This window comes from Harpia harpyja, chromosome 5 (genome assembly GCF_026419915.1).
Source record: "Harpia harpyja isolate bHarHar1 chromosome 5, bHarHar1 primary haplotype, whole genome shotgun sequence".
Lineage (NCBI taxonomy): Eukaryota > Metazoa > Chordata > Aves > Accipitriformes > Accipitridae > Harpia > Harpia harpyja.
The window spans coordinates 27,516,214-27,535,904 of NC_068944.1; the positions used below are offsets into that span (position 1 = coordinate 27,516,214).

The 19,691-nt window shown below is 43.3% G+C and overlaps 1 protein-coding gene across 2 annotated transcripts in view; it reads left to right on the plus strand.

Moving 5' to 3' along the window:
* The window catches only part of CABLES1 (Cdk5 and Abl enzyme substrate 1), a 76,490-nt gene that overhangs the window by 25,613 nt on the left and 31,186 nt on the right, over positions 1–19,691 (plus strand). For both annotated transcript variants that reach the window (XM_052788487.1, XM_052788488.1), the window contains exons 2-3: positions 11,136–11,207; positions 13,495–13,587. In XM_052788487.1, the coding sequence (XP_052644447.1) occupies positions 11,136–11,207; positions 13,495–13,587 (165 nt within the window). The remainder of the gene's footprint in view (positions 1–11,135; positions 11,208–13,494; positions 13,588–19,691) is intronic.

A 19,691-nucleotide genomic window follows, 5' to 3' on the forward strand; every position in this document is an offset into this window, starting at 1 on the left:
GTGGAGGTAGTGAACACAGCACTGACATGGGTGAACCAAGGCAGGGGAGATTACCAAGTATGTAAATGTGAAATCTGGGTCTTGTGCTGCCTTCTAATAATGCTGGTCTTAAAGCAGCCCTCTAAATTGCACTTTGTTAGCCAGATTTGTCACTATGAGATGCTTTTTATTGCACTGATAATATAAAATATCAGTAGACCCAGTCTAGCAGAGCGCTCTGGCAGCTTTCCTCACTTTTGGTGTGTTGATGAATCTGCTTTGAGAATAGAATAGAATAAAATACTTCCGTTTGAAGGGACCTGCAACACTCATCTAGTCCAACTGCCTGGCCACTTCAGGGCTGACCAAAAGTTAAAGCATGTTATTAAGGGCATTGTCCAAATTTCTCGGACCTTCATTTTTCCCCCCAAACTGATTGAAAACTGATATTCAGTACTGGGTATTTGCTGGCCAACCAACTAGTTGGCACCCAGAAAAATTCAGTCCGCTAATAATTAAGTAATTTACTAAGTAGGAGACTGCTCAGATTACCAAAATAAGCATTATTTCTGTACATCTGATAAACCAGCACTTTGACAGTATGTGGGGAATATAAGAATATAAAAGGTCATAAATTTGGGACCCTTTCAGGTCTTCACATCCAGCTGTTTCTGGGGTGGCAGAGCAGCGTGTGTTCCCTGAGTGAGTGAGTGGGGATGGTGCCCTTCGAAGAGGCTGTTTGCAGTAGAGAGTAGGGGAGATGCTTTCTGAGCCTCCGGCCTCTGCCAGTTGCGGTGTACGCTCTGGGGGGGAAGTATTGATCCCGGGAAAGGCAGTTCCTCAGCCTGCAGATGTAGGCTGCATTTGCCAAGTCAATGAAAAGTTCATTAGGGTGACTGCTGGGTGCTCTCTGTTGTGAAAACAGGCAGGGAGGCTTCTTGGCAAGCTTCTCTAAATATTGGACACTACTGTGCCACCATACTTTAACAGTGAGCAAATGATACAGCTACACAACCAAGTGTTACCAGTATTATGAGGATCCCCATAATACTTGCTTACTGGGAGTAGGGGGAAGTGAGGGTTCCTCACAGAGATCTGATCTCTTAGTTGTCACCCTCTAAACCATGATTAGTCTGTGTATGTGTACCTGTGATAAGCCGTACCATCGTGTTTGGTTCATAGCTAGTCTTCCACTCTGCGGATCATACGAACTTAGTGTTCTGAATGGAGTAAACTTGTTTCTGAAAACACTTAAATTTTTAATAGAGATCTGTACCAGGAGAGAGCAGCCTGAGGCTGGGAGTGTGCCAATTATGGTATGCCATGCTGAGCAAGGGACCTCGACAGAGAGAGAAGAAAATGATCTAATCCTCTGCTACCACCTATCAACCCCGTGCCCAGTAACAGGAAGATGCCGTGCCCAGGCACAGTGGCCAGGAGGAAGGGAAAGAAGAGGTAGCTTGCTTTTCCAAGAGCAATCATGCTGGTTGGGTCCAGGATCTGTCCCTAGCAAGAAGAGCAGGGAAGAACCGAAGCTCGCTCTTGTGAGCCCCAGGCCCACCAGCTTGCAGGCATGTTAAAGCACTTCTGCTGGACAGTAAGGACCTTCCTTTACCCTAATAATGGATCTTGTTGCACTGTTTTTGAAACGTCTCTCTGTTATTGCAAATGTGTTTTTAAGTAAAGCATAAGCAAATGCAATATTTTAAGTAAATACATCTTTTTGTACTTGGATGTCTTTGGCATTAAAACTGGCTGTGCGTGAACTGACAGGCAAGAAGGCATTAATCCCTGTGGATGTAATAATGTTTAAAATTATGGCACTGGACTGTCTTGCGTTATCACAGGTATCACATATCCAAAAGTATACCCAGTATTGGATATCTAAGCTATCCAATATTTGACTTCTCTGAACCATATGAATTGGCTTGGGCTTTAGCAATGCATGGCCAGGGAAAGGAGGGCGTTGACTCCTGGGTATGTAACAGGATGGTGGGAAAAGTGCCTGATCCAGAGGAAGTTTGTAGCAAATGTGCCCAGAACTAAATCCAAACTATGCACCAGTAAACACTCTGATTGCCACCACCTGTGCCAGCATTCATATCTCATGCATGAAATGCCTCATGCTAGCTTTCACTTGTTTGTTTTGGTCTTTATGTCCTGCTCACACAGGGGACTTTCTTTTTTCCATCAAAAGAACTTTATCCAGGCAATTCACAGTGTCTAGGATACATTTTTTTTAGCAATGAGATTTATTAAGTGCCTGCTCAGATCTCTTCTAAGTCTAATGTTAAGATGTGGGATTGCAGAATATGTTTTCGCAGATAGCACATGTGCATCTGGAGGCAAGACAGGGATATGAGGTTGGGCTGCAGGTAACCTAAGAAATACTGCAAATGAAATAAAGCAAAACAAACAGGAAAAGGCAGAGGTTTTAATTGCATAGTTATGTATACAGGCTAGAATTAAAATCTTTTTTTTTCAGATGACTTAGTAGGGCATAGATGTGTTTCTATGTGTTACAATATCTACTGCACATAGCCTCGACTTGCGAGTTTCTTAGTTAATTCCAGAACCTTGGCTGCTCTGAAATACAACATTATGGGATTTGATACTTTAAAAACTGGTCTTGCAGTGTGGCTTACTCAAGTAGCGTCCTCGGTGTAAGTCTTGTTTCTTCATTTCTTTTGTTAGGAATAGATATCCTTAGGATGTGACTTTTAAGGAGCAATGTTGCTTGTGAACAGACCTAAATATTCATTGTTTTACAATGCACACAGTTTGTCATGCAGAAATGACACATGAAGAATCTGTTAGTTTAATGTTGGTCGGACAAAGGCTATTATGGTGTGTGGGTTTTACTGTAGAAAAAGGACATAAAGATGGAGAATTTATATGTCCTTTACAGTGCTGTTGTGTCTGCTTTGGCAAGAATCCTTGTTTTCATAGGGACAGATGATTAATCTTGTTGCTTGCTCCTTTGCTAGTTTTGAGTGTCTTTAATTAAGCTGGTGCCCACTGATGTCTTACCATGATAATATGTGTTAGGTTATGAGGTAATGGCTGTTCTGAAAAATATAGCTGTGGCAGTGTTCGGGCATACTCAGAATAAATCACTGCACAGAAACCTTCTGAAAGCTATCACGTTGCTGCAGAGTCAGTAAAGTGAAGACAGTGAATCTGTAAATCATTGGTTACAGATAATAGAGGATGTAGATTTTAGGTGCTTCAGGATCTGTGAGAGCTCTGCTGTCTTTAAATGAATCTTACTGAATTGCAGCTGTAGCTCCTCACTGTGGCTTGGGTAGAGCCAACAGTAGGAGGACTGGGTGCAGAGGCAGCTGCCTGCAGAAGGAAGATGGTAGGTTTCAAACAAGATCCGTCTTTGGTGAATTGGGAATCCATCTGGGGAAGGTGAAAATGAAAGGGCCCCCAGAATCAACAACATGTGGTGATTGCTCTTCCATTCTCCCTAGACTCAACCCTGTTTTTTTCCTTCACTAGAGATTTCATATCAGTGCCTAATTTTGAATGCATCTTCTCCCAGAAACATGTCTTCTAGCAAGACTAATAATTAATATATCAAGTTGAATTGTGCAAGATGTTAAAAAACTGCCAAAACCCAGTTCTACCATACCTTCTGTTTTTCAGCACACGTGTGTATACACATTCACACTATACAAATGCTTTGTCAGTGAACAGCTTGCTTCTCAGCAATTCTAGTATAAGTCCCCTGTCTCTTCACAGTGCTGGTACTCCTGATTTTATATTTGATATAACCAGACCCAGATGATCCCTCTGGGACATTGGGATGGAGCCATGCTAGAATTTTGTGGGCCATTTGAAGGATGACGTGTGTAAAGCTACATAATAATTTGTGAACAGAGCATTATCTTGCATTGCCACGCTATGAAAGGTCAGTGGGATACTTCAGTATTGTCACGTTGATTTCCTTCATTCTTACTTCTTTTCTTTTTGTACTCTGTATTTGACATGAGTATGATTTGTACACAAAAAAATAATCCTACCTGTGGGATGGCAATGTAGGTATTTTTTATGCTGAGATGTTACGTGCAGGCAGGCCAGCAGGCAGCCATTTGAGTGCTGTGTATTTCGAAGCTTCTGCCTTGGGTATTGTGGGAGGGTAAGGCTTGGAGAAGGAGTTGGATGGCAATATAGGTAGGTTACTCAGTGCAGGGGGGACATCGGTTTGTGAGGAGTCTGGCATGGAGGCATGTTCATGCCATAGCCTCATGCCCTTGTTTTCTACCCATCTTCCTTACCCCCGAAAAGTTGATGGAGACTGAGGAGGCATTTGGCATGGAATTATTCTCCTAATTATCACTAGCCTAAGGTTTGAAGGTCTCTCTCCTTGCCATACGTATCCCAAGAAGAGCAGGTTGTTGGGGGTCCTGCTAGCTCAGGATTTCTGCGTCAGAGACTTTCCTTCACAGCCCACTGCAGAAGGCAGTGGTCTTAAACCATGTTTGTATCCTGCCTGCACAGAGATGACAGCTAAATTGAGGTCTCTTGGTATATTCTCTGTGTGTTTGGGTTAGGCTGCTGAATTAACAAAATAACCCATTTCCAGCATGCACCAGATGCTTTTAACTCCCGTTGCGGGCAGCCTTGCCAATATGCTTCACAGCTTGGAAGTCCTAAATGGAGTTTGATGTCCTTTGCAGAGAATGGCTCTGCTGCGTAATTATGATAGCACACAATTAAATACTGCTTTATATCTGTTTGGGTAGCTCCTGGTAACTCTGTTTCCCTTAATAATTTTTAATAGTCTCAGGGTTTGTTTTTCCTGTGTTTGTCTTCCTGTGATATTGGCAAAAGATAGGAAGAAAATGAGCTGGGACATAGGAATCCCAGTAAAAACTTCAGAGGGAGGGCAAGAGGTGACTCATTAGCCAGTCTTTCATCCGGGTTCATGCTGGGTCATGGAGTCAGGGGTCAGGAAGTGAATGGGGATTCGTACGCAGCTGATGTCTTGTATAATATTTCAGAAGAGTGTATTAATTGACGGCAGCCTAGCCTGGGAGTTTGGGCAGAGGCGTTCAGCCAGCAGGCTGAGAAGGAGTTGGAGAGAAGTGGCTTTTAGGTTTCCCCAGGGTGACGAAGGGGCCGGGGCTGCCGGGGACAGGGCATCGCTGGCGTCTGGCAGCTCTCTGCTGATGACCTGCTCCCCTGGCCCAGGAGGGAGCCGGCAGCTGCAATTCTGTTCATACTCGGATCCTAACTCCAAAGGAGTTAGGGAGGAAAATGGTAAATGTACCTTATTCGAAACTCAGAGCTGCTTGGAAGATATGTTTGTGGCCAGCATGTGCCGAAGGAACTAAAACATTGAGCAGCCGGGGTTGGTTGTGGACTATAGGCCAGAACTGTGTTTATATCTATATACATTTACTTGTAATATGTAATATGTATTTACTTGTAGTTTTGTTGGGGTTTTTTTTCCCCCATTCTAGCACCTAGAAGGCTGATCTTAGATCTCATTGAATACTCTCCTTTTCCTTTTATTGGTCAAGCCATTTTGGTGCTGGAGGGAACATTATGAAGCACAATGAAAAAACAGCCCTAGGGTTGCTGTTCCCATAGAGGTTGGATCAAGGTGATGCTCTGCCTGGTTTGACTTACAGGACCTGCATGTCCAGAGCATGTTTTGGTAACTCCCCAGGGAGTGTTTGCAAAGGGCTAGGTTGGCTTTTGGGCAATAGTAAGTTGGCTTTTGGGCAAGAGCTCCTCTTTTGAGTCCAGAGCTGGCACCTTTCAGAAGGGTGGATGGATGGCAGAGGGAAACCCCCCACTTACACCTCTAGGCAGGCCCTGAGGTATCCTTACGGGTATCCTGATCTCATTCCCCATTGCTGCAAGTTTTATAATGACTTTCTTTCCACTCCCTTTGTGTACATATCTAGGGTCGTCATCCTGCGTGTAGGACATATCTTTTGTGATGAAGGCACAGTGAAAATAAGGAATTCAGCATTTTCCAAGTGCCAAGCAGTCTTGTGCTTTTCTGATTCTCCCAAGCCACAATATTAGGAACGCGGTTGTGACCAGAAGGTAATAGCCCTGATGTTTCTGCCCCGTGGCTCTTGTTTGTGCACGTTCATTTTCCCTGGCCACCTGAAGGGAGGGGGTGACCCACTGGGCGTGTGAACTACCGACAGTCTTCAGCTGCTGAAATGTCTTTGCCCTCCCAAGTTCTCCCATCAATGCTAATGCAGTCAGCAGATGTTCGGATAATTAGCACTCATATGTCCCGTCATCACTGCATCTCTGAAGGGATTCAGTTGTCCCGGACAAAGTGGAGAAGCTTGTCCTGAGGGATACTTTTGTTCTGGGAGCCAGCAGCACCCACACTACTGGCTTCAGCCATTGTAGGTTTGTAATCTTAACAGAAGGAGGGGGGATCTACACCCACAACTTTCACAAAAATTAGGCGTATTTAAAATGCAGCTTTTTCTTCCTGGTTTTGTAGCTGTGCTAGAAAGTCATTACACATGGATTTATTTTTCCTTATCTCTTGGATTATCATTGGCTTCCTTCCTTCCTTCCTGGATGAATTTATCCAGTGTTCTGATTGCAGCTCCATTTTTTTATCATCTCTTGTCTAGGGAGCTTAAGATTTTGTATGTTTAACATAATTGAGCTGAGTATTTTGCAGCAATTGACAGCGAAGATAATTTTCCACTGATTGATGGGTTGGTTACAGTGAATCTTTTTGCAGTCTACTCACTGGCTGTTTGCTGTTTTGGTCACAGACCTGCTTTATTTTATTTGTCCTCGTATTTTATTTCTTTTTTTGTCCTTGTATTTTATTCCATTTTTGCAACTGAGCCACATATTAATCTGACTTTAGAGAGGGGAAATGGAGACAACATTTTAGGTTTTAAGAAACTTCCTACCGAGATTCAGACAGCTGGTCAAAGATAAATCCAGTATGCAAACAGGGTCATGTATATCTTAGAAAACAGCTGTTTAAAATACCAGGGCATCAAATGTATCTTTAGTCTCTTTGGACTGGGCTTGGAGTTTGATTGTAGGGTATTGGTTATTTCTGGGCTTATGCAACAATTGCACAGGGAACAGGGAGGAAACAGGAAAAAAATATTTTAGATAGGTGTTTAAGGGAAAGTGGTATTACATGATTTAAAAAAAAAAACAAACTTGTAAGTTGCATGAGACTGTGACTGACAATGTCCTACAGGGGCTGATGGTTAGAACTAGGAGGTTGTCATCTTTCCAGAGCTAAACTGCTTGCTTCTGTGTGCATGAGGGTGCGGAGAGAGAGGGGTGAGTTTGGTATAGCCAGGATGTGGTAGTTAAACTAGGAGGAATTTTTTTAAGGCTTTCCGTGAACTAGGAGAAATTAACGTTTTTACTGAAACATCTTTAATTTTGTTATTAAGGGCAATTGTATTGTAGTGTGTGTTAGCTGGCCAACATTTACTTTGCGCAAGTTTTAAAGCATTTTATATCAAAAATGCATCTGCCTAAAGACTTATCCCAAACCCTGAATCCTGTATGAGTCACAGAGTGCTATTTTGTTTTGGTCTGCGTATAGATACCCTTCCTTAACAATAGAAGGCTTTTCTCCTAATTATTATTGAAATAGGACTTTTTTTATTATAAAATAGGTATCAACACTGCTGTACATCAGAATGATGGTGATGTGTGATATAAAACAGTTTGGGTTATTTCAGTGCAAGTGTCTACATATACCAGCTGCTATAGCATGTTAATCAATTTTTGAGAAATAACCCTTTTAGAAGTTGTATAGACAAGCCCTGACTGCTTGCCTGAAGAAAGAAAGATGATAAATTAATTTAAATATTAAACACCAGTTGAGGCAATTAATTTTTAATGAAGACAATGAAAAACTGGTTTTGCTTGTATTCCCTGGAACACCCTTTTCAAAAGCTTTGCTTTTCTGAAATTGTTTTTTTTCCTATGTGTGTGGCACAGGATGTGACTTGATTCACAGCAGGTAGGTTCATTAACTGGCATTTCTGGTATAATATCCAGCTGTGGAAAGCTTATAAAATATTGGTATTTAGGTCATCTTAATTAGGCCGCGAAATAAAGATTTAAGATAAAGTAGAATAATTGCACATACTTCATTGCAGCTGAGCTTCTTCAGTGAAAAGAGGGTGCAATTCCTGGGCAGTATGAATGGATTTCAGCAGAGTTGCTGCAAATCTGCCTCACTTGTGCTCCTGTGATTGTGCAGGGAGGGAGCTGAACCAATTAAAACTAATGATTTTGGGGAGAGGTGAAAGATGTGGTAGTTTTCAGCTGGGCTGGGTGCTGGCCTGGATATCCTTGCTCTCACTGCTACCAATGCGATACAGGGAGCGGATTAGGCTGGGGCAGCCCCCTTTTATATCACTGCAGGCTTCTGTGTGACTCATGCTTCTTCATTGCTGGTTATTTTGGGGGGCGTTTATCTGCTTCCTTCCTTCCTTCCTTCCTGGATGAATTTATCCAGAGTTGTGCTTATGTTCACACTAGTTGAGAGGGAGCTCAGGAATCAGTGCTCCTCTCCCAAGCCTGGGTGAGCAGAGAGCTTCCCCTTCTTTGTACAGACTCACTTACCATGTTAGGTCCCCAAAATACTGCAAAATCACTATTGGTGAAAATCAGTGTGAGCTCTTTTGTGCCAAGAGGGGTAGCAGCAATTCTCACCCTACCTGTGTAGCATTCAAGGTTAGCAAGCAAAAACCAGAAGGCAGCATCCCTGGTGCTGGGTTTATGAAGTTGTGACCAGCAAGGGAAGCCAGAGGAATCTGAACAGTCAGCAGACAACTGGATGACCAGCGTTTAAAGCTGCCCTGGAGCTGATGAAATGCAGTCGCCTGTATTTCTGCCAACCAATGCATTTGCCTTAATAACAGATGCAAATGTAGAATCTTCAAACCCATCTCCGCCAAGCCGTTGGCAGTGAAGTTGAGGATGGTGCATAACTTTGGGCGAGGAGAGACTTGGAGGAGGGTTGCAGTGGTGGCTGGAATATGCATCTGGTGTTGTACAAGCACCTTATGGCATCTAACAGGCATCTAGGGGAAACACTGTGTGACTAGTTTGACAAATTTAATACGCAGAAGCTGGCAAGGTTGTACTCTTGTTTATCTCTCCTTGACTAACAATACGCAAAGTATGCTTTTGGTGTTGTAACACCACAAGATGGGAGGGTACCATCATTTAAGTGTGTTAGTAAGCTAATGATGTATAAAGAGGTATTAAAAAGCATATCGTCTGCTACATCAGTCGTCCTGGTAGTTGAAACTTCCAACTTTTGTTTATGGACCAATGTAACTGAAAATGGAGGCGGAGCTCCTCCTGATCTGAATTTCTCCCTATAAGAGCATCTCCGTGTCCTCTGACTGGATGGAGCAGAGGGAGCACCTATGGGCACAGGAGACAGATGTTTGGTCTCTTCTTCCTTGAGTACAGCAGCAAGTTCAGCACACCCTGAAATGCAGACTTTGTTTTTTCTTAGCATTTTGAAGGTGTATTCTGTCTTGCACCAGATCTTCTAAATTTCTAGTTTAGACAAAGCCTGAGGGGATTTAGGTTTGCATATTTTCCTAAGAGGATTACACCTCACACTTAGTTGCTCTATAAATTGTTTGAGGGTTTTTTTTATGATTTTCTAAGTACACGAAAAGCCGCATATATATTCAAACTGTCCTGAAATGTGTTGTCTGGGTGTTAGTGATAGAAATCTGGTGTTTGAACTAGTAGTAAACTGAATCACTGAACCTCAGGGTTATTTTGAACTGAAAAACATTTTGGTAATCAGATTTGCAGCACGGCTGCAGGAACAGTTGTAGCAGCACAACTGGAGGGGCTAGCAAATTGCAAGAAGGATTAGAAACTGCTTACACTGGCATCAGAGAAAACAATTTATTGTGAACATACAGCCCAGGAATAAATTAATGAGCACCCTTCCAAGCACAGTGGTGCTCATAACGCGTTGAGATTCTGGGAACTCTTTACTTGCAGAGTAAGGGAGTAAGACAGCTTGGTGGGAAGGGTATTAAGGTAATTGGGGAAAAAATAGTGGTAGTCTATGAGGACTTTTGTCATTTAAGTTCATTCTCATAAAATCACTGGCAAGGTACTGTACACCTCAGCAATGGCCCCTAGGAGCGATGGGTGCTGACATTCCTTGTGCTAGCCGGGTGCTGTGGCATGACACGGCACCTTTACTCCACTGGCTGTTGCTGCAACGGGGTCGTTTTGACGATTGCTAGCTTAATTTTTCATTATGTGCCTGTGGGTGGGCTGTATCGTATGCATTTATTTTTTGTATTTACGGTGTTTTTTGGAGGGCTGGATGCAGCTCCTCATTTTGGGCTGCCATCAGGGTGTTTGGAGGCTGTGCAGCAGCAATTGCTGCTAAAACCAAGCCTGTACTGGGGCATCTTCCCTGCCCACTAGAACAGTCAGAAAACTGGAAATGCTAAGATTTCCTTACTTCATTTCAGTGAAGGTGAATGAGGGATCTGACTCAGCTGTAGAAAACTGGTTTAAAACAGGACTAAACTCATCTGTGCTGCTCACAGGGATGGTCAGAGCTCCCTTTTAAACTGCTGTTTTGTGCCCAGTGCTGCCGGCTCCATCATCTTTCATCTCTCTTCAGTCAGTCCTCTCAGGAGTGATGAGATGGACATCACTGAGAAACAAGTGGCATTTATTTGGTAAAAAGGGCAAGGAGCAAAGAGAAGTGTCCCTGGTGGCAGTGTGAACGACAGGCAGTCTCTGTGGATCTACGCCTGCATTATTTTATCAAAAAGCGGTACTTGTAGCATTGCAAGCTATAACACAGCAAATGTGGGACTGGTGTTAGGTGGGTGTTAAACCCCTGAAGGAAGGAAAACCTGAAAGCACAAACTGAGGAGGAGCTGTTGGGAAGTTTCAGCTTCTGTTTTGCTATAGAAGCTTGTATGGAGTATGGAGTAAGTTTGCTTCTGGTTGGGATCAAATTGATTTAGCAAGGTAAGCAGAACAGAACAAAATTGATTAATATCCAAAGGTACAGTTCAGCTAGTGAACTGCAGTTTGTGAGCTTTACCAAATAACAGCTCTGAGGTCTTTCTCATGCCCTCTAACCCATGGTGATCTTTTGTGTTCTGTTTTCTCTGCAGACGTCGGCTGATCTCCCAGCGATCTTCTCTGGAGACTCTGGAGGACATCGAGGAAAATGCCCCACTGCGGAGGTCATTTTATTTACTCTCTCTCTGGTTACTTGTCTGTAAGGCACGTGCATGGACAGACTTGCTGTCCCTGCACATGTTGGAAAGTAGCTGGGAGTTCACGTTAAGATGTTCTTCACAGTGGGTAAAGTGAAACCTCACACACCCTGCAAGGTGGTAGGTGACATGAATTACATGTTCCCTGGCTTTAGGTTATTAAATAAAAAGGCAGTGTTTAAATAAAATGTCAGGAAATAAAAAGCCAGATTTGATTAATAGAGGGGTTTAGTTGTCACTAACAGGAATGACTAGCCTCTAACATAGTACCTTTAAAAAGTAAGTACAGCTGGTTTAATAAAGTAAGCTTTTGAAGGCTAGTATTTTTAGTATTCTTATTTTTTATGGATTTCTATCATTTGTTCTCTGAGCACACGCAATCTTATTTCAGTAACCAGTGTTACTGTCTTTCTGTGTTGGCTGGTAGGTTTGTGACTGCTACCTCACTAATAAATATGTCCCCATCCTTGTTATATCAGCAGCTTCAGTGTGGTTTTATTTCTGCATCCAAGAGGCCACAGCTTCTCTGAGGACCGCAGTAATTAGTCACTAGTCAATCCTCTGGGGTGATGGAAAATGGAGCAACTGCTTAACAGTTCAGAAACAGGCTGATCAGTAACCTGACCAGTGTGTGGTATGCTTCCAGGTCAGCTGTTTGGCAAGGCAGGAGCTTAATTTTGAATGTCTCTTTATCTTGGCACCTGTAATTCGTCTGGTTTATATTGATGTTTAGCCTATAGCCTTGTTTATCCACATGCAGATGGGCTGTCTCTCCCCACCTTGAAGCAAAGACTTAATAGCAGAGGCTGTACCAACTGGCCTATTACCAAGGCTTGATTATTTTTACCAAGCTTACTGTTGAACACTTACCAACATTTTATGAAGCGTTCTCGTAAATAATTCAAACACGTATAATTGGCAAAAGATATAAACAAAGTATGGTTTGCGAGGCAGTATTTTTACTTGCTAATTTGCAGAATTAGTGGTAGAACCTCTCTCTTGGTGGTATTTTCCCATGAAGACACTAACAAGGCTAATTGCAACCAGGGGGTGAGGGAATCTCAGGGATTTTAGTAACAGGAGGAAGGCAGAAATGGCAAAGTGATGGGGTCCCCCCCTTGGGGTCTGCCCATGCAGTGTGATGGTGTTTGGGTACAGCAATGGGGACTGGCAGTCCCTGGTGTCTTGGGACCGGTGGTCTGTGGTTTCAGTCCAACAAAAGGACCTCTTGGGGTTGGGAAGCTGCTGAACTCTGCCTATGCATAGGAGACGATGGGAAAAATAGGTTAGGGAGCCTCAACACAGAGGGACTGTGCTGGTTCCGTGTGCCGGCAGAGGATGCTTGTCCCTTAGCTCCCACAGAGGATGCAGCGGCTGCGGTCTGGCAGCCCTGGCCACGCAGCGAGCGCAGGAGTTATCTCCGGTGCCTGCGCGTCGTGCCATGCCTTGCAACAAAACAGCGCTGAGATGAAACAGAGGAAGCTTTCACACGCGTTGTGGTTTCAGCTGATTAAAAAGAACAAGGCTGGAGGGGGGCGGATATTGCTGTTTGTCTCATCTCTCCTCCCTCTGGCAATTTCTTTCTCTAACCGCAATTTTAAAAGTGCGTTCAGATGTAAAATAGATTTAAGGATTAATGTATTGAAGAAAGATTTTTTTTTCTTTTTCCCCCTGAGGTAATTTATTTTATTTTCAGTTGTTTTGTATGCTGTCAGGAATGTGAAAAGTGATATGTAGAGTTAAAAGCAAATAGGATTTATCCTTGCAAATGAGAGATTTTAAATCTTTCTAAAATTAAAACAAGAAAGAACTTTCCTCAATAGCTTTTTTATCAATAGCTGAGGAGGATACAGAAGTGTGGGTGTTGGTGTGAGGGGGAAAATTGCATATTTACCAGGTTTTGGTTTAGTTTAATTTTCTTTTTTTCTTCTGAAAGCTTGGGCTAAGCTGTCACAGCAGATTACAGGAAGTTTTATTTTGCTCAGATTTTTTTTTATGATGTGGGTTTTTTGCATGAAGGGAGGCGTGGTGGTGCCTTTTCTTATTACTTTAAATAATTTTTTTAATTTGAGCTGTCACATTTCCAGACTTACTGTCTTTATTGTTCTTGCTGATTCCTAACACAGGGTGACTTGAATCATTTGTCTCGTCTTTCCTTCCTGCCTTTGTGTAGACTTCTTGGCTGTACAGCTGGGAACTGAGCACTTTTATTTTTTTTCTCCCACCCCTCGCCCGCAACTGATTTATTTTTCAGGTGTCGAACACTCTCAGGATCACCCAGACCAAAGAACTTTAAGAAGGTTCATTTTATCAAGAACATGCGGCAACACGATACCAGAAACGGCAGGTACTGTGTTTCCAAATGCTGCTTCTGCAAAGGCAATCCATGGGGCGCGAGGGAAAGGGCAGGGTCAGCGTCCTCGTGCAAGAGTGCAGTGTGCCATTGCCACTTACCACAAACATAGTAATGGCCTTTAAAGTAGTCTGTGAAGGTGCAAGCTGCAATGTACACTCCTTCCTCGGGTGAAGTATGAGTCAATGGAAGTGCTAGCCCATGGATTTTTAAGACCTGTGTCTCCATAATACAAATAACTTGCGTAAAATGAAAATCAGTTGGAGTAAACTAGGCATAATCTGGTTGCATTTCTTCAACGGTAGTGCGGGGTGCTAAGTGTGAGAGGGGCGCATGGCCGAACCTGCCTGGAGCAAGTTTAGCAATGGCTGAATGACATCCTAAGATCTATTAGTGGGTATAAGGGTAGGCATCAAGCTAGCTGGGTTGTCAGGGCTGCCTGTGGTGGGAGGCTTACCGGACAAGTGACTCAAGAAAACAGCTTCAGGGAAAGGTATTAAGATTATCCTCAGTCTTACAAGATAAATTATAAACATGACGGATGCCAGTCACACCATTGTGTCCTCCTGGATGCAAAGTGCTGGTTGGTAAATGCACAGCGGGGGGTGTTTGTGGCAAGGTGAGGAGTGGGATCCCTGTTTTCAGGGCAGATGCAGGCAGAGGGGCTCAGGGGGGTGTGTGAGAGGTGCAGCTGCAGCCCGGATTGCAGCCATAGGCACTGGTGGGACCTATACGGCAGCAGTTGGCAGGGACTTCCCTTACTGCAAAGGCACGGTGCCTGTTGTTGTGTTCCCACCAGCAAAATAGATTCTTTATTGCAGTATCACCCAGCTCAGAAGTGAAACTAGCTCCTACCTGCTTATAAAGAAGACACCTGCCCTCTCTGGTTTTTCTCCCGAGACAATTTCCCCATGTGCCTCATGACTTTATTCTTGAGTTTTCAGGTTTTAAATAGACTACCTGAACAGGTTGCATATAGACTAAACCATCCCACTGAGAGTTGACCTTTGAACATACCTGTTCTCATACAACTGCCGTGGGCGAGAACCACATACGTTCCTGTGGACCAATTTGTGGACGTAGCCTGTGGTTTCCATCAGACATGGAACCAGGTCAACAGAAGTTCTGACATTACATTGAACCGCAGGTTTTATGAATTGAATTCTAGTGGGTGTTACTTGGCTCGAGCAAAATTTTCCTCACATTTATTCTCACATGTACAATTAAATGAAGTGAAGGGTAGTAATCAACATAAATATTGCAGAAGCTGGCTCTGAGAGATGACAGCTTTTTAGAAACAGCTTTTGTAGCAAACAGATGCATGCAGAACTGTTAACTATTGTCTGACTAGCAGCTGATTATTGTCTTTACAACAAATACATGTGGAATCAAATGCTGAAAAGCAGCCCTCTAATTTTAGTCTGCTTTGTGCAGAAATAGATGTATGCTCTGGGAATTTCTTACAGCAAAAAATACTTATTCATAAGGTATTATGCAAATTCCACAGAGAACGAGTAATTTCTGAGATGTGTATAAAATACATGCATAAACTTGATAGAAATATTACCTGTGAAAAAAAGAATAAATATTTGATTTGTAAACTCTTTTCTCCATCTTTTGCAAAAAAGTATTTGTAGGGTATGTGCAGCATTTTATCTTAATTCATAGATCAGTCATTATGTCTGATAATATAACTGAATAGTTTTCTTGCTAAGAAAACAGTGAGTAAGCTTCTGCTATTCAACTGGCTACTTATCTTTGTCAGCAGACACAGTTTTCCAGAACATTTCCATAATCGTAATAAACAATCTCTTTATCTAGAATACAGGTACAATAAGAATAAGACACACAGTTTTGGAAATGCTTTTCGTCCTATGGATAAAGAGCCACAGCGATAGATAAAATAAAATGCAAAGTCAACACTTTGTGTCACCCCTAAGGCCAGCTAAGTCTAGCCATAAGTAATCTGAGCACATACCCTGGTTTTCTGAGGGTTCTAGATGCTGTTGCAGTCACTGAAGTTAATAGGCATTCTGGATGAACAGGACCTCAGGAAAGTCAGGTGGATCTGCTTTATGAGTTCATCGTAAAATAACAGAGTTTCTGAGTACCTTAAGACCTCTAAAGCAGGTGTCCTCTCTGGTTCCCTGTGACATGGAGGAGCACAGGTATTGCAATGGATAGAAGACCCTCCTGGGGCTCCTTCCCATGCTCCGGACCTCATCCCTGGCAGCTCATACATGGTTGTGCAGGACACAGGTGCTGAGCCGGGCTGGGGTCAGGCTCTCTGAGCTCTCTCCGAAACCCCTGACTTTTCTGTCGCAGCATGACAGCCTTTCACTTAGCTTGAGGAACCCAGCTTTGAAAACATCTATACAGAATATATTTTTGAGTGGTGCATTCGATAGCTGGGCTTTAAAATAGCTAGCGCTTTCAGTAATTGTTTCACTGGCTTTTGACTGAGTGTCACAGCAAAGAAAGCTGCAGTGTGGATGATAGCTCAGGGCTCCTTTCTCTGGTAGCTGCCCTTATTTGTGGCTCTCAACCTGTAAAGTGACGTGTCCTTGTCCTGTGGCACTGAGAGCTCTTCCCCTCTCAGCCCCGGGGATGGCACACACTGAGCGACAGTGCTCTGGGTCCAGCCTTCGGCAGTCCAGTGGCAAGGCAGGACTGGCTGTGGTTAAAATAAGAGTTCAGCTATTTAGCACAGAGGAAAACCACCTATACACAGACTGGAGCTTATCAGCTAGTCCTTGTAAAGCTTCCTGTTGATGGTTCTGTGCACTGGTTAAACCGGTTTCTTTGGATTTGTAGGACGTGGCTTATTAAAGGAGCTGGAAAATTAGATTTTCTAGACTGTATTGTCAAAGCAGTCTTGTAAAACAGCACAAAATAAATTCTCCCATTAAAAGACAAAAACAAGTCAACCCTAACATACAAATTCACACAGGTAGCCACCAGCGTGTGGTTTCACCCACTTTGCTCAACAGTTTTATTGGTGGTATCTTCCATAAACTGTGAAGCAGAAGATTTCCTATCTAGCAGAAACAGGCCACCGAAACAGCAGCCTGAGCCAGCCAAACAAACAATTCATGGTGAGAATGGGACAAGAACATTTCTGGAGTCATCCTATATAGCAGATATAAAAGTAGTAAAACAGTGCTCCTCTCCCACCCCCATGCCATCGCTTTCTCAATTTTTTTGTTAGCATGCAGATCTAAGCCAAGGCCAAACACCACCCATAGGCTATGAAAGGTCTCTTTTGCTGCGCTTTTAATTGTGGAAATGCACACACATGCACTCTTAAGAGGTTGGCTATTTGTAGCATCCTCACAGTTCGTAATTACTCTTGGCCACCTTCCAATAGCCCCAGTCTGAACATGGGAGACTCCAAAATGATGGCTGCTTCCCAGACAGCATCCATGGTTTGTGTGTTCACCTTTACGTGCAGGGCAGCAAAGCCCTGGTAGTCAAACACCATCAATCAGGTATGAGAAAAGAGGCTTCAGTATTCCGCATGTGTATGGTACATATGATGTATATCACATTGCCTGATGGCAGCCTTTTGGTGCAACACAATCAAACCTAGAGAGACACTAAAGAAAAGAGAGATTATTCTTCAAGTCAAGCGAATTACTGATTCTGTTGAGAGCCTTATGCTCAGGAAGTTTTTGTAGTTTCATAGCATACACCTCATTAAAGAAATTGGAAGATTAGCTTTTACAGTCTCAGACAGTTGCGCATTGTCAGAGCTCTCTTGCAAAATAATGGTTGCTCTGAACCATAGTAATTAGGACAACTTCTTGGTGAAATGTGAGAATTAGAGAGTGAAAACCTTTTCATGGAGAAATTTTAAACATGTCTAGGTGCCCCAATGGCAATCAGGGCACGTAAACCCACTTTGACTCAAACTGCTGATGTCGGAGATAGCTCATTCAGAGCTGCGCAGGTTTGTAGATGCCCTTTGTTGAAGGGTTGAAATCCAGGAAAATGTTTTCCTCCCTGTCCTGCTTTCAGCTGGGATAGAGTTAATTTTCTTTCTAGTAGCTGGTACAGTGCTATGTTTTGGGTTCAGTATGAGAAGAATGTTGATAACACACTGATGTTTTCAGTTGTTGCTAAGTAATGTTTATGCTAAGTCAAGGATTTTTCAGTTTCACATGCCTAGCCAGTGAAAAGGCTGGAGGAGCACAAGAAGTTGGGAGGGGACGCAGCCAGGACAGCTGACCCAAACTGGCCAAAGGGGTATTCCATACCATGTGATGTCATGCCCAGTATATAAATTGGAGGGAAAGCTGGACAGGGGCTGCTGCTCGGGAACTGACTGGGCATCAGTCAGTGAGTGATGAGCAATTGCATTGTGCATCGCTTGTTTTGTATATTCCAATCCTTTTATTATTATTGTCATTTTATTATTGTTATTATTATCCTTATTAGTTTCTTCCTTTCTGTTCTATTAAACTGTTCTTATCTCAACCCACACGTTTTACCTTTTTTTTCCTGATTCTCTCCCCCATGCCCCTGGGTTGAGGAGAGTGAGTCAGTGGCTGCATGGTGCTTAGTTACTGGCTGGGGTTAAACCACAACACTCCCATAAACAATAATTCGATATTCCTGAACAGCAATGGGCTTCTGCCACACCTTCTCCAAGGCGTACTTTGTGACAAGTTTCTGGACTTTCTGCCCCAGCAAACCATTGCAGGCCCTCAGAATTTTTTTATTTTCCATGCTGTCGTGGTTTAACCCCAGCCAGCAACTAAACACCATGCAGCCGCTCACTCACTCCCCCCCACCCAGTGGGATAGGGGAGAAGATCAGGAAAAGAAGCAAAACCCGTGGGTTGAGATAAGAACGGTTTAATAGAACAGAAAAGAAGAAACTAATAATGATAATGATAACATTAATAAAATGACAACAGTAATAATAAAAGGATTGGAATGTACAAGTGATGTGCAGTGCAATTGCTCACCACCCGCCGACCGACACCCAGCCAGTCCCCGAGCGGTGATTCCCCACCCCCACTTCCCTGTTCCTATACTGGATGGGACGTCACATGGTATGGAATACCCCGTTGGCCAGTTTGGGTCAGGTGCCCTGGCTGTGTCCTGTGCCAACTTCTTGTGCCCCTCCAGCTTTCTCGCTGGCTGGGCATGAGAAGCTGAAAAATCCTTGACTTTAGTCTAAACACTACTTAGCAACAACTGAAAACATCAGTGTTATCAACATTCTTCGCATACTGAACTCAAAACATAGCACTGTACCAGCTACTAGGAAGACAGTTAACTCTATCCCAGCTGAAAGCAGGACACATGCGTATCATCAGACCTCTAAATAAAATGCCATTTTATCCCTCCGTGATGGGCTTCTGACCGCTGCCTTCCCTGCTTCTCTTCCAGTCCAGCTCCTAAGGCTGTTCTGCACTAGCCCCCTCCTGCAGCAGATGAGGTTTGGTGGCATCCTGGCAGTGGAGGCCGTGGGCTTCTCTCCTGCTCTGCCTGGGAGATCTTTATATAAAGAGGGTCCCCCAATTTACAGAAAGAGGGGCAATACTTGGGTCCCAAGGGAAAGAAACCTGAAAAAAACTAGAGGCTGGGCTGGTGCTTTTTATTTCCTTTCAGGTCTGATTCCTTCTGATACACACAGTAAGGTTTGTGTAGTCACGTGCCACTGTTGTCTCTGCTTGTGAATATGGAAGCACAGTTTGTTCTTCTTCAGGTATTAAGAGCTGGGGTTTTTTTTTAGGGAGGTGTAGGGTGTTGGTGTAAGAGCTGTATTTCCAGAAGCAACCAGAGGGAGTGGGGCGAATATGCTTAGTGGATACCGTGGTTTTCTGAATTCAAAGATGCTTTCTTATGTCAGCCTCAAAATCTGTGCTAAGTTTCATAACATCAGCAAGCCAAGGCTTCCAGTGAATAAGCAAGCTGTTGTGAGTAGCAACCATTCAGCAATAAGTAGCAGCAAGCACAAAATTAATCACATGCCAGGTTTTTTTGCTTGTGGATTGCCTTTATTAAATGTGAAAAATGATTCCTCCCCCCCCGCTCTATAACTTACTGCTGCACCATGAGATCATCTTTTAGGATCTGAGATATTTACCA